The sequence below is a fragment of the Ornithorhynchus anatinus genome, chromosome 5 (assembly GCF_004115215.2).
Source record: "Ornithorhynchus anatinus isolate Pmale09 chromosome 5, mOrnAna1.pri.v4, whole genome shotgun sequence".
In the NCBI taxonomy this organism is placed as follows: Eukaryota; Metazoa; Chordata; class Mammalia; order Monotremata; family Ornithorhynchidae; genus Ornithorhynchus; species Ornithorhynchus anatinus.
The window spans coordinates 16,890,661-16,905,849 of NC_041732.1; the positions used below are offsets into that span (position 1 = coordinate 16,890,661).

The window sequence follows — 15,189 nt, forward strand, 5'->3', positions numbered from 1 at the left end:
CCTATCCCTGTCCCTTCCCTGATGCCTACCTCAGTTCCAGCTCCCAATCCCAGATCCTATCCCCAGCCCTTTTCCCAATCCACTGCCCCAGCCCCAGCCCCAGGCCCTGCCCTTCTCCCAGCCCCCACCTCAGCCTCTGCCCACAAGTCCTGCCCTCAACCCCTTCCCCAAGTCACTGCTTCGCTCCTTCTAAAACCCAGCCCACACGCTTTACTCCCCTGGTGCTAAACTTTCTCACTGTGCCTCCATCTCACCTGAATCTCTACTGACCTCTCGCCCACATCCTGCCTTTGGCCTGGAACACCCTCCCTCCTTTAATCCAACAGACAACCACTCTCCCCCTTTTCAGAGCCTTACTGAAAGCACATCTCCTTCAAGAGGCCTTTCCAGACTAAGCTCCACTTTTCCTCATCTTCCACTCCCTTCTGCATTGCCCTGACTTGTTCCCTCCCTCCCTCTCTCTTCCTCCATCTCTACCTTTCTCCCTTCCTCTTTATCTCTCTCTCTCTCCTCCTCTTGCTTTCCCTCTCCCCTCCCATCTCCCTCCCTCTCCCTTTCTCCCTCATCATTCTCTTCCATCCCATCCCTCTTCTCCTCTCCTCTCATTTCATCGTCCTCCTGCTTTTTCCTGACTTAAAAACCCACCCCCTCATATCTCCACCCCTCAAAGTCCTCCGAGACCCACCCCTTCAAACGCCCTCTCCCCAACCCCTCAAAGCTCTGCTCCTTCAAAGTTCCACCCCCAAATTACCTCCCATGCACAAAATAAAAAAATTGGCACCTCTGACCCTCGACAATCGTTCAGCCCCTTGATGCCCAGCCAGCTGACTGCCTCTGGGAAACCCCCTCTGCCCCCCAGCTCCCCTCAGCATCAGACTAGAATGTGGTGGTCCCTGAGACCTTGTCAGTGGATCAGCTTACCTCAGGAAGAACTACAAAGGCACCTGTCATGATGGTCAGGACAATGTTGATGCCAAACAGCCACCTGAGAAAGATGAAGTAGGAGGCCACTCCGGACCCAAAGTGACCTGTGAACACACAACATGTACCCAGCTGTTGGGGTGGCAGAGGCTGGTGGCCCCATGTGCCCAGCTGTGGGGGCGATGGACACTGGGGGTCCCAGGAGCCCAGCTGGGGGGATGATGGAATTTGGTGGCCCCAGGTGCCCAGCAGAAGTTGGGGTCTTGGAGGCTGGTGACCATGGGTGCCCAGTTGGTTATTGGAGGGCGAGATTGGTGGCCCTGGATGCCCAACTGCAGGATAGGGGGTCAAGGCTGCTGTCCTCTGGTGTCTAGCTGAGGGGATGAGGTCATTGTTTCCCCTGGGTTTGAGCTGAAGCCTCGGTCTCACTAGCTGCGGTCTCTGTTTAGACTGTGAGCCCATTATTTGGCAGGGATTGTCTCAATCTGTTGCTGAATTGTACATTCCAAGTGCTTAGTACAGTGCTCTGCACATAGTAAGTGCTCAACAAAATGCTATTGAATGATTGCCCAGACCTGAGAGCTCCTGAGAGTTGCTGGAAAGATCACAACTCGGGTGTTTGGCCCACTTGCCAGCCTCCCGGGCTCTGACCTCCAGCTAGCCCTGTCCCCACAGCCCTGACTGGTCAGTGAGCAGTCAGTGCTTAAAAAGAGGCCAACCCCAAATAAGCCCTCTCTTCCCAGCTCCCTCTCCCTCCTGGGTCATCCACGCACTTGGATCAGCATCCTTTGGGCGTTTGATATTCACCCCACCCTACAGCACTTGTGTACATCTCTTTAAATCATGTATTATAAATTACATATTCATATTAATCATAATTATAATAATGATGATGGTATTTGTTAAGCGCTTACTATGTGTGAAGCACTGTTCTAAGTGCTGGGGGGGGCATACAAGGTGATCAAGTTGTCCCAGGTGGGGCTCACAGTTTTAATCCCCATTTGGCAGATGAGGTAACTAAGGCACAGAGAAGTTAATGACTTGTCCAAAGTCACACGGCTGACAAGTGACAGAGCTGGGATTAGAACGCATGACCTCTGACTCCCAAGCCCGGGCTCTTTCCACTGAGCAACGATTAATATGTGCCTCCTCCTGTAAGCTCATTATGGAAAGGGAACATGAATGCTCATTCTGTTCATTCATCCCCCGTCCCAGCTCCACAGCATTTATGTCCATATCTGTAATCTATTTCTATTAATGTCTGTCTCCCCCACTAGACTGTAAGCTCCTTGTGTCTGTTGTTATATTGTACTCTCCCAAGAGTTTATTAGAGTGGTCTGCTCACAGTAAGTACTTAATAAATACGATTGAATGCCTGTATAGATGTTGTATTGGACTCTTCCAAGTGCTTAGTACAGTGCTCTACACATAGTAAGCACTCAATGAATACCATTGACTGATTGATTTTCTAGTTTGGTCCGTGCTCACCACCTGCCCAGGACCCAAGCCCACCCCAACTCCATTCCCATCCCCACCCAATTCTCACTCCTCTCCCCAAGCTAAGAGGAAGGGGTTCTGGACCCCAGCTCTGCCCAGCCCAACCCCATACTCACTTTCGATTTTCTTTATTCTCATTTCCCAGGGGATGAAAATGACCAGGAAGTTGTAGGCCAGACGAGCGAACTTCCTCCAGAGCTGGCAGGAAGGAGAGGCAAAGGGACCTATCTGAGAAGGCACCCAGAGGGGCAGCAAGTGGAAATTTGTTAGGGGGAAGGGAGGGGCCAGGAGGGTTGGGATGAATGAGACTCTCAGGCACTGGGGGGCTGGCACTGGGAGTGAGGCAAGGAGAGGGGGACCTCCTGGGTGGGAGTGGGGGGGACACAGAATGGGGCCGGTGGGTTTCACGGTGACTTGGGGGTAGGTTTGAAGAGCTCCTGCATCTCAGAGATCCTGTCTGGGCTCTTTTCAGTTCCCAGGTTACTCTCAGCTCACTGTACCCCAAATGAGGTGGATTTGCGGGGAAAGGGACGTGGGAGGATTCTTACTGGCACCAGCCACAGAGACAGAAGTGCCCATAAGGGCTGGGTCAAGCCATGGTGATCACCATCAGCATCATCAACATCAGCAGCTGCTGCAACAGCACCTACTTCTCCTCCTCTTCCTCTCCCTCTGCTCCCCCTCCTCCTCCTCTTCCTCTTCTTCTCCTCCTCCTTCAGCCCCTCTCCTCCTTTTCCCCTTCTTCTTCTCCTCCTCCTCCTCTTTGAACCCCATGTGGGACAGGGACTGTGTCCAACCTGATTAGCTTGCATTTACCCCACTGCTTAGAACAGTGTTTGGCACATAGTAAACACTTAAAAGTCCTCTCAGGGTGGCACCTGGAGAGTTTCCAGTACTCTTTCAGTCTCAACTATGGGAGGAAATGTCAAGCAGAGGCCTACCTAGCTTGGCCAGTGGTTAGTGAGTGGAAGGTAATCTGCTACAAGTCAAAACTCCCCTGTGCCAGGCAGCAGCGGAACGGGAGCAAGTCGAGGGCGGAGACTCAAGTTGACTGCGCGGAAGGAGGCGATGGTAAACCACTTCCAGATTTTGACCAAGAAAACTCTATGGATACACTACCAGAACGATGGCAGATGGAGGTGGGGCGTTATGGGAGTGATATGTCCATGGCTTCGCTATGGGTTGGAGACGATTCAACAGCATGAGACAAGACAAGCACTTAACAAGTACCATAATAATAATTATTACTATCTCAGGCCGGGGTGGGGATGGGGTACCTCTGCTCCAGCTGTCTGATACCCCCTGGTCCTGGTCAGCCGGCCTTCAAACTTCAGCACCACCTCCTTGGCTTGCCTGCAGAGGAAACCAACATCCTTGTACCACCAACCTCTCACACTGCTCCTCAGAAAGATGGGCTGGTTTCAGGGGACACAACAGGGTGCCAGTGAGGGAATCTCCATGCCAACTCTCTTCCACACTTCTCTCCAGCCCCGCAGAAGAGCTCCGTGCCAGGTGTTGAGAAACAGCAAGGTCTAATGGGCAGAGCACGGGCCTGGGAGTCAGAAGGACCTGGGTTCTAATCTCAGCCCTTCCACTTGTCCGCTTGGGCAAGTCACTTCACTTCTCCATGACTCAGTTCTCTCATCTGTAAAATGGGGATTAAGACTGTGAGGTCCACGTGGGGCATGGACCGTGTCCAACATGATCAGCTCGTATCTTCCCCAGCGCTTAGTATGGGTGCCTGGCACAGAGTAAGCACTTAACAAATAAAATTTTTTTTAAAAGGTGCCCGGGAGTGTCTGGACTTGCTCCCTTTATTCATTTCCCCTCCCAGACCCACAACATTTATGTCTCTGTCTGTAATTTTATTTATTTCTATTAATGTCCGTCTCCCCCCTAAACTGTGAGCTCGCTGTGGGCAGGGAATGTGTCTGTTATATTGTATTCTCCCAAGTGCTTAAAAGAGTGTTCTGCACACAGTGAGCGCCCAATAAACAAGGATCAAAGGACAGACTGACTGACTGAGGGAGCACCCTCTATTCTTACCACTCTCCCTGTCCCCCAGGGGGTATTCATCACTCCACCACCATGTCCTTGTCCTTTTGGAGGCACCCTTAGCTCTCCACCCTCACTCTCTCCACCACTCCCTGTCCCCCAGGGTTAGGGGGCTTCCCTCATTTTCACCACCCCCCGCAGCCGTTCCCTTCCCTCCCTCCCACGGCTTGGCCTCTCCCCCTGGTCCGCCCTCCCCCTCTCCCCTAAGGAGGCTGGGGATGGTCCCCAGCCCCGGGTGGGGATGGTCCCCCCAGCAGCCGGGCTCCGGGGATCCCCCTCCCACAAGCCCACTCACCTGAGGGCCATCAGCTTCTGCCTCATGGGCCACGGCCGGCACCGCAGGTTGGCCATCAGCTCCTTCTGGAACTGAATGTTCTGGAAGATTTGTTCCGGGTCACTGCTGTCTCCTCTCCCATCACTGGGGTCACTGGGGTAGCCGTCTTGAGAGAATCTGTGCCAACCACCGCACCAGGGAGTTTTCCGAGCTTCAGTAAAGCTGCCCCTGACTAAGCCCTCCTTTCCTCTTTTCCCACTCCCTTCTGCGTCACCCTGACCTTTTCCCTTTATTCGTCCCAGCTCCACAACACTAATATACATATCCATAATTTATTTATTAATAACATTAATGTCTCCCTCTAGACTGTAAGCTCACTGTCGCAGGGAATGTCTGCTATACTGTTATATTGTGTTCTCCCAAGCACAGTACAAGCATAAGTACAATGTTCTGTACACAGCGAGCACTCAATAAATATGACTGACTGAATATTTTATTTATTTCTATTAATGTCTGTCTCCCCCTCTAGATGGTAAGCTCACTGTGGTCAGGGAATGTGTTTGTTATATTGTTCTATTGTACTCTCCCAAGCGCTTAGTACAGTGCTCTGCACATAGTAGGTACTTAACAAATACGATTGACTGACTGACAGGCCCTCTCCAAGAAGGAAGGCCTGACCACTCACCCCCTCCCCCACCCCACCCCAGAGTCTGGGCTTGGAGTCCAGGCTTAGAGTCCAGTCCAGGGCCCTACACTCAAGAGTAATAATAAAAATAATTATGGAATTCGTTAAGCACTTACTATGTGTCAGACACTGTACTAATCACCGGGTTGGATACAAGCAAATTGTGTTGGACACAGTCCCTATCCAACTTGGGGCTCACAGTCCCAATCCCCATTTTACGATGAAGGAACTGAGGCCCAGAGAAGTAAAGTGACTTGCCCAAGGTCACACAGCAGATAAGGGTCAGAGTTGGGATTAGAACCCATGACCTGACTCCCAGGCCCTTGCTCTAGCCATTTCAGCATGCTGCTTCTCACTACACCATGTTGCTGGAGAGGAGCAACCTGGCAGCCCCTCACTCAGCTTCCAGAGAGAAAGCCGGGCTCTGGTCCCAGTCCCATCCGCCCCGATACTGGCTTCTCCCAGGAAGGAGACCCCGGCAAGCCCCACCCACCAGGAAGGAAAACAACCCTGGAGGTAGCAGCTACTCCATCCAGACCTACCCCAGGGAAAACCACTTCCTCTTACCAGGAGGCTGGGCCCCCTCCCTCCTTTTCTCTTTCCCCCTTTTCTCTCTCTCTTCCCCCTCCCTCCCTTCATTTATTCCCTCCGCTTTCCTTTCTTCTCCCATTTTTTCCTTCCTTTCTTTCTCCTTCCTTCTTTCCTTTCTTCTCTTTTCTTCCCTCCCTCCCTCCCTCCCTCCCTCCATCCCTTCCTTCTCTCATTCCATCCCTCCTTCCCTTCCTTCCTTCCTTCCTTCCTTCCTTCCTTCCTTCCTTCCTTCCTTCCTTCCTTCCTTCCTTCCTTCCTTCCTTCCTTCCTTCCTTCCTTCCTTCCTTCCTTCCTTCCTCTCTTTTTCCTTCCTTCCTTCTACTCCTCCCCTTCCTCTCTCCCTTCTTCTCACCCTTCCTCTCTCTGTCCTTTTCTTCTATCATTTCTTCCTTCCTCCCTTCCGTCCTTCATTTCTTCCCCTCTATCTTTCCTTCTCTTCTTTCTTTTTTCTTCCTCTTTTCCTCCTTTCTCCCTCCCTCCTTTCTTCCCTTTCTCCCTCCCTTCTTCCCTCCTTCCTTCATTCCTCCCTTTTTTCTTCTTTTCTTCCTTCCTTCTCCCCTTCCTCTCTCCCTTCCTCCCAACCTTCCTCCCTTTCTTCCTCCCTTTTTTCTTCCTTTCTTCTTTTCTTCCTTCCTTCTCCCCTTCCTCTCTCCCTTCCTCCCAACCTTCCTTCCTTCCTTCTTTCCTTCTTTCCTTCCTTCCTTCCTTGCTCCCCCCTCCCCAGCTCTCACCCTCCCTTCCTCCCAGCTCACCTGCCCTTCTCCCACCCTGCTCACTCCCCAGACCCCTGAGTGCCATGGAGATGCAACCTGTCCTGTCGGGACATCCACCCTTGTAACAAAACCAGGCCCCAAATCCAGATATCCAGACCTCTTCCCTTACATTCCCCAGATCCACAGTGTCTTCCCCATGCCAAGAAACCCGGGGGAAGGAAGGTCCCTGTCCCAGAGGAGATTTCATGGGTCAGCAGGAAGGTGGGCTGGGAATTGGACTCAGACCCCAGAGCCCCTCGTAATGAGTCCAGGGGCCCAGAGCACAGCCCTTGGTCCAAGCAGGGATCACCTCACCTGGTTGGGCGGGGGCAGTCCCTGCTCACCTGGATGGGGGCAGTTCCCCCAGGTACATCCTACCGGCATTCCTCTTCACACTCCTATAACGCCGGGGGGACTTGGTGGACTTCATGGTAGCAAAGCCATAGACGCTGGTCATCGCTGTGGTGTGGTGGACGGCAGCCAGGGATGCTCAAGGCGCCCATCCACGGACGCTGGTCATCACTGTAGCATGCAGCGAGGCAGCCAGGGATTATCAAGCTACCAGCAAAGGCGTCTGCTACAGCAGCGGCAGGAAGAGCAGCAGCAGGTCTCCCCGCCCCAGAGTTCAGCACCGCTACTCTCCAGGACCAGCTAGCCGAAGCAGAGACCTTCACGCATCTGCTCCGCTGAATAGTGGCCAGTGCTATTCTGGCCATGCATATGTAATTTTAAAGTGACAGCATGCAATCATCTGCCAAGAGCTGTGAGGTGATTGTTTCTTTGTTTACTTGTTTTGTGGTACTTAAGCGCTTACTATGTGTCAAACACCGATCTGAGAGCTGGAGTAGAGACAAGTCATTTAGGTTGGGCACAGTCCCTGTCCTGCATAGAACTCACAACCTAAAATGAGAGGGAGACCAGGAATTGAATCCCCATTTTACAGTTGAGGAAACTGAGGTATGGAGAATAATAACAATAATAATAATTGTGGTATTTGTTAAGCGCTTAACTAGGCGCCAGGCACATTACTAAGCGCTGGGTTGGATACAAGCAAATTGGATTGGACCCAGTCTCTGTCCCACATAGGGCTTCATCCCCATTTTACACGACTCAGCCATGAGCAGCCAGGCTTGATCTGTCCAGCCGGAAGCAGAGTGCTGGAGCTGAACCTGGGTGGGGAGAGAGGGAATGCTCACTTGAGCCCCTCTTCAGAGCTAGCAGGCAGGCAGGTGAGCTGGCAGGTGAGCAGAGAGATGAATAGGAGAAGCAGTACGGTGTAGTGGCTAGAGCACGGGTGTGGGAGTCAAAAGGTCATGGGTTCTCATCGTGGCTCAGCCGCTTGTCTGTTGTATGACCTTGGGTGAGTCACTTCACTTCTCTGGACCAGCGTTCCCTCATCTGGAAAATAGGGATTAAAAATATGAGCCCAACAGTGGCTATGTCCATTCTGATTTGCTTATATCCACCCCAGTGCTTAGTCCTGTGTCTGACAACATAGTAAGCACTTAACAAATATCATTATTGCTATTATTATGAACATACAGATGAGCAGGCAGAGGAGCAAGCAGACAGATAGGAAGACAAATAAAATAGATGGATCTTGGAGGTCGCTAGTGCTGCTGGAATCCCAAAAGAATGACCTGCTCAGAAACCTTTTGGAGAAGCTGGGTAACTGGCCAGAATAGGCCGCTGTTGTCGCTGAGGTAGAGGAGGATGACTGGGAGGAGGAGACGGAAAGAGGGGGAGGACAAGGAGGTAGAGGACGAGGAGCAGGAGGAGGCAGAAGAAGAGGAGAAGGATAAAGAAGAAGCGGAGGAAGAAGAGGATGAAGAGGAGGAGGGGGAGAAGAAGGAGAGAGGAGGAGGGGGAGAAGGAAGGAGAAGAGGAGGAAAAGAAGAAAGACGAGGAGGAGAAGGTGGAGGAAGAGTAAAAGAGGAAGGGGAGGAGGAGAGGAAGAGGAGGAGAAGCAGAGGAAGAGGAGGATGAGGAGGAGGAGGGGGAGAAGGAAGGAGAAGAGGAGGAAAAGAAAGAAGAGGAGGAGAAGGTGGAGGAGGAGTAAAAGAGGAAGGGGAGGAGGAGAGGAAGAGGAGGAGAAGCAGAGGACGAGGAGGAAGAAGGGGATGAGGAGGAGGAGGGGGAGAAGGAAGGAGAAGAGGAGGAAAAGAAGAAAGAAGAGGAGGAGAAGGTGGAGGAGGAGTAAAAGAGGAAGGGGAGGAGGAGAGGAAGAGGAGGAAAGGAGGACAGAAGGAAAAAAAGGAGGAGAAGAGAAGAAGGAGGAGGAGGAGAAAAAAATGGAGAAGAAGAAGAGGAGAAGGAAGATGAGGAGAAAGAAGAAGAGGAGGAGGAGGAGGAGAAAGAAGAAGAGGAAGAAAAGGAGGAGGAGGAGGAGGAAGAAGAGGAGGAGGAAGAGGAAGAAGAGGAGGAAGAAGAAGACAGAAAAGAGGCTGAGGAGGAGGAGAAGGAGAAGGAAGGGTAGAAGGAGATGATCCTGTGGCTCCACCCTTCTTGCTCTTGCACCGGGGCCATAGCTAGGGGTACCTTCCCTCCACCTCAGCCCAAACTGGGACCCTAGTGGTGCCCACTCCGGGCCTCTCAGTTCCGGGGGTGCAGCAGCCCCATAGATTTCCCACCACCCCAGCTTCAGCCAAGAACCACCAGGTAAAGGTCTGCTGCCCTCAGGATGGCACATGGCCTCGGGAACCACAGAGTCAGGAGTTGCAATATGGGAGCTACCCCAGCCCAGTTACGGTATTGGGGGGAACACCTTATCCCCCCAGACTTTGGCTGTTGACTAAGTATGGTGAACTGCTGCAGAGAAGCAGCATGGCTCAGTGGAAAGAGCACGGGTTTAGGAGTCAGAGGTCATGGGTTCTAAATCCGGCTCCGCCACCTGTTGGTTGTGTGACTTTGGGAAAGTCACTTGACTTCTCGGTGCCTCATTTACCTCATCTGTAAAATGGGGATGAAGACTGTGAGCCTCAAGTGGGACAACCTGATTACCCTGTATCTACCCCAGCACTTAGAACAGTGCTCGGTTCATAGTAAGCGCTTAACAAATACCAACATTACTGTTACTGTACTGCACTATATGGTGTAGTGTAGGGAAGCAGCATGGCTTAGTGGACAGAGCACGGGCCTGGGAGTCGGAAGGTCATGAGTTCTAATTCCGACTCCGCCGCATGTCTGCTGTGTGACCTTGGATAAATCATTTCATTTCCCCAGCCTCAGTTCCCTCATCTGTAAAACAAAGACCGAGACTGTGAGTCCCACATGGGACAGGGACTGTGTCCAATCCGATTTGCTTGTATACCCCAGTGTTTAGTACAGTGACTGACAACATAGTAAACAAATACTATCCTAATTATTATTATTATTACTGTATCTACCCCAGGGTTTAGCATGAAGCTTGGTACACTAAGAGCTTAACACAGTGATTCACTAATCATTCCTAGCTAGTCAGAAAAATGGAGGCACAAAAAAGTAACGTCACCACACTGGCCTATCTCTTTGAGCCTGGTCTGGTGTTCTTGAGGAAAAAGAGGAATGGAAAATCCCAACCAATTCCCAATCCCATTCCTGCTGGATGGAAAATATAGCTGGGCTAACAGCCACCCATGCCTGGAAACTGACGGAGCCTCCAGGATTTTTCTTAGAGCAGTCCATACCTTGCCCCCTCCCACCTCAGCTGGCTACTCTCCTACTAAAACCCAGCCCGCCCCCTTCGCTACTCTAATGCCAACCTTTTCACTGCCTTGATCTTGTCTATCTCGCCGGCGACCTCTCACCCGCATCATGCCTCTGACCTGGAAAGCTCTCCCTCTTCATAGCCAACAGACAATGGCAATGATCATTTTCAAAGCCTAAGTGAAGCCACATCTCCTCTTGACTAAGCCTTCATTTCCTTTTCTCCCACTCCCTTCTGCGTTGCCCCGATTTGCTCCTTTTATTCATCCCCCTTCTCAGCCCCATGGCACTTATGTATATATCTGCAATGTCTGTCTCCCCCTCTAGATTGTAAGCTTGTTGTGGGCAGGGTATATTGTTATATTGTACTCTCCCAAATGCTTAGTGCAGTGCTCTGCACATAGTAAGTGCTCAATACATATGATTGATTGGTTTTCTTGGGTTTTACAAGTGGCTGAGATGGAGGGAAATCAAAACTATAATAAAAATGATAAATGCTATTTGTTAAGCACCTACAATGTGCTAAGCACTGGGTTAAATCCAATCAGATCTGAACCAGGCCCTGTCCCACAGGAGAGCTGCAGTCTAAGGGGAAGGGAAGAACAGGTATTTTAATACCTAAGTTACAGATGAGGAAACTGCGGCACAGAGTCACCTCAGGTATCTCATCTGTAAAATGGGGTTTGAGATTTTGAGCCCCATGTGGGACAGAGACTGTGTCCATCCTGATTAGCTTGTATCTACTCCAGTGCTTAGAACAGTGCTTGGCACATAGCGCTTAACAAATACTATTATTATTATTATTGTTTCTGTCAGTGACCTGTTGGCTCTAATACTTGAGGTGATGATGCCAGATTCCCAGATCTTTCATTCTAAGCTAAAACAAAGGGTTTGGAGTTTGAAAATGGAGAGTCCCAGGGGGAGAAGGACAGGAAGGAAAGGTTGTATGAGATGATTTAGCCCAGGACTAAGCCTTCTCTCTTGTGAGACGAGCGATCTGGGCATTTTTCAGGAAGTCTCTCAGGCGGGGGATTGAAATGCACCAGATGTTCTGTGGCAGGCTCTTAGGGGGAAGATAATGCTCCGTTATTCGTTTAGAAGAGCCATGATGGATTGGGCGGAAGGAAACTGGCTTTATTTGCTCTAAGTGGGCACAGAATGGGAGGGAAATATTTGCTCTCTCAGGAAGATTTCCAAATGTCGACCGGAGGGGGAGGGGAGGCCCGACCTCCAGCTCTGTTCCGCCTGGACGCGACAGCTCGTTGCGGGCAGGGAATGTGTCTGCTTATCATTCTATTGTCCTCTCCCAAGCGCTTAGTACAGTGCTCTATGCACAGTGAGACTCAATAAATATGATTGAATGAATTAATGAATGAATGAAACTCCACATCAAACAGAAACTCCTCACCATTGGTTTTAAAGCAGTCAATCCCCTCACTCCCACCTCACTGCTCTCCTACTGCAACCCAGCTGCCCACTTCGTTTCTCTAATGCCAACCTTCTCAATGTACCTAGAGCTCGTCTTTCTCGCAGCCGACCTCTCACCCACGTCCTGCCTCTGGCCTGGAACGCCCTCCCTCCTCAAATCTGCCAGACAATGACTCTCTCCGCCTTCAAGGCCTTTATTGAAGGCACATCTCCTCCGAGAGGCCTTCCATGACTACGCCCTCCTTTTCTCTTCTCCCACTCTCTTCTGTGTCGCCTGTATTCATTTGCTCCCAGCCCCACAGCACTTATGTCCATATCTGTAATTTTTATATTAAATAAATAATCCCTCTGCTCCCCCTCCCCTCCCCACTCCCCCCCGCTCTCCCCCTTCCCCTCCCCTCAGAACTGTGCTCATTTGTATATATTATTTATTTCCCTATTTATTTTGAAAATGAGGTGTATATCTCCTTGATTCGATTTAACTTGATGATGTCTCGCTTTGTTGTATTCTGTTTTGCTTTGCTGTCTCCCCTGTTTAGACTTTGAGCCCATCTTTGGGCAGGGATTGTCTCTATCTGTTGCCAAATTGTACATTCCAAGTGCTTAGTACAGTGTTCTGCACATAGTAAGCGCTCAATAAATACTATTGAATGAATGAATGAATTAATGTCTGTCTCCCCTCTAGACCATGGGCTCAGTGTGGGCAGCAAATATGTCAACCTACTCTGTTGTATTGTCTTCTCCCAAGTGCGTAGTATAGTGCTCTGCACATAGTAAGCACTTAATAAATATGAGTCAATAAAATAAAATATAATTGACTGACTGAACCCCTGGGAATGGTTTTCCCAATGTTTGATCTCATGGTCCTGGGGACGCAGTTTGCTGCTCGTGTTCTGGGGTCCTTCGGGGGTAGCCTGAGGATCCGAACAATTCCACCTCTCCCCCTCCATCACCTACCATCACGACTTGTCACTGCAGCCTCAAGGAACGAGAGGCAGTATGGCCAAATGGACAGAGTTGCGGGCCTGGGAGTCTAAGGACCTGACAATTAAATATGATTGACTGACTGACCATGAATTGACCATCAATTCATCAAAAGTATTTACGAGTGTGGCCTAATGGCTAGAGCCCGGGCCTAGAAGTCTTGCCTTCACCTCTGGGCTCCGCCGCTTGATTGCTGTGTGACCTCGGGCAAGTCACTTCACTTCCCTAAACCTCAGTTTTCTCCTCTATCAAATGAGGATTGACTACCTCATTTTAGACTGTGAGTCCCATAGGAGACAGGGACAGTGTCTGACCTGTTTATCTTGTATCTTCTTCAGCAGTTAATACAGTGCTTGGCTCACAGTAAGGGTTTAACCAACACCCAGTTACTGTTATTGGGTCATGTTGTTTTGAGCCAAGTGTGGCTTTGCTTGGATTGATGAAGAGCCCAAGGATGACACTGTGCCCAGGCTGTGCCCTTGGATGATCCGTCTCTGATGCGCCCAGAACATTGCACCCAGCAAGAATCAGGTAAACAGTTTTATTTTCTTTTCTCTTTCCACTCTACCCTCCCACACACAGCCTCCATTCTCCTCCTGCCTCATGTCCTCACTCACTCTACCAGGTCAGGGAATCTGTTATATTGCAATGTTGTACTCTCCCAAGTGCTTAGTACACTGCTCTGCACACAGTAAGTGTTCAGTAAATTCCGTATACTGACTGACCATCAAGTAATCAGAGGTACTTATTGAGCATGCCCTAGTGGACAGAGCATGGGCCTGGGTGTCAGAAGGTCATGGGTTTTAACCCTGGCTCCGCCACTTGTCTGTTGTGTGACCTTGGGCAAGTCATTTCACTTCTCTGGGCCTCAGTTCCCTCATCTGTAAAATAGGGGTGAAGACTGTGAGCCCCTTGTGGGACATGGACTGTATCCAAGTTGAGTAGTTTGTTTTTACCCCAGCGCTTAGTAGAGTGACTGGCACACAGTAAGTTATTAACAAATACCAGTAAAAAAATCAACACTTTCTGTGTGCTGAGCACTCTACTAAGCACCTGGGAGAGAATATTAGAGTAGACACAATCCCCACTCCCAAGCCTGGTGTGGTCAGGGATTGTCTCTCTTTATTGCTGAATTGTACTTAAGCGCTTAGTACAGTACAAAGTAAGCCCTCAATAAATATGACTGAATGAATATACAGTCTAAATGGAGAAAACTATCCCCTAGAAAATTATCCCCTAGATTCTATTATCCCCTAGATTCTATTTATTCTATTTATTGCTATTGTTCTCGTCCGTCCGTCTCCCCCGATTAGACTGTAAGCCCGTCAAAGGGCAGGGACTGTCTCTGTTACCGATTTGTACATTCCAAGCGCTTAGTACAGTGCTCTACACATAGTAAGCGCTCAATAAATACTATTGAATGAATGAAAACTACACTAAAAGAAATTACAGGTAGGAGAAGCAGCCAAATATAAGGATAGACTCTAAACTTCATGTGGGCAGGGAACGTGCCTACCTAGTCTGTTGTATTTTCCCCTCCCACGCATTTAGAACAGTGCTCTGTGCACAGTAAGTGCTCAACAAATACAAAATCAAAACTAAGTTTTATTGATTAATCAACTGGGTAGAAGTACTGTGGGATTAGGGTGAGTACCTGCTGAGAAGCAGCATGGCCCAGTGGATAGAGTACAGGTCTGGGAGCCAGAAGGACCTGGGTTCTAATCCTAAATGTGCCATTTGTCAGCTGTGTGACCTTGGGCAAGACACTTTACTTCTCTGTGCCTCAATTTCCTCATCTGTAAAATGAGGATTGAGACTGTGAGCCCCATATGGGACAGGGACTGTGCCTGACCCACTTTCGTTGTATCCACCCCAGTGCTTAGAACAGTGCTTGGCACATAGACGCCCTTAACAAGTATCACAATTATCATTATGATTATTACATATGTGCTGCAGAGGTGACTAAGTAGGGGCAGATGAGAGATAAGGTGGGAAAATGAGAGATCAGGGAAGGCTTCCTCGAGGAGGCGTGATTTTAATAGGGCTTTCGAAGATGAGGAAAGCTGTGGTCTCCCACATGTGAAAGAATGGGGAGTTCCCTGCCAGAGGGAAGGTCGGTGGCAAGAGGGATGAGACTGAAGGATGGGGGTAGGTGTTGGGTCCCTCCCTATTAATAATAATATTAACAATAATAATTGTGGTATTTGTTAAGCACTTACTATGTGTCAGGCATGTAATAAGCCCTGGGGCGGATAGAAGCAAATCAGTTGGACACAATCTCTCTCCCACATGGGGCCTCACGGTCTCAATTCCCACTT

At 50.0% G+C, this 15,189-nt stretch overlaps 1 protein-coding gene across 1 annotated transcript in view; it reads right to left on the reverse strand.

Moving 5' to 3' along the window:
* TMC3 (transmembrane channel like 3) overlaps positions 1-7,387 on the reverse strand; it is a 42,334-nt gene extending 34,947 nt beyond the window's left edge. The window contains exons 1-5 of the mRNA XM_039912284.1: positions 7,120-7,387; positions 4,769-4,900; positions 3,696-3,771; positions 2,535-2,616; positions 922-1,028 (exon numbers count right to left, since the gene is read on the reverse strand). Of these exons, the coding sequence (XP_039768218.1) occupies positions 922-1,028; positions 2,535-2,616; positions 3,696-3,771; positions 4,769-4,900; positions 7,120-7,232 (510 nt within the window). The 5' untranslated portion in view covers positions 7,233-7,387. The remainder of the gene's footprint in view (positions 1-921; positions 1,029-2,534; positions 2,617-3,695; positions 3,772-4,768; positions 4,901-7,119) is intronic.
* Between the last annotated feature and the right edge of the window lie 7,802 nt (positions 7,388-15,189).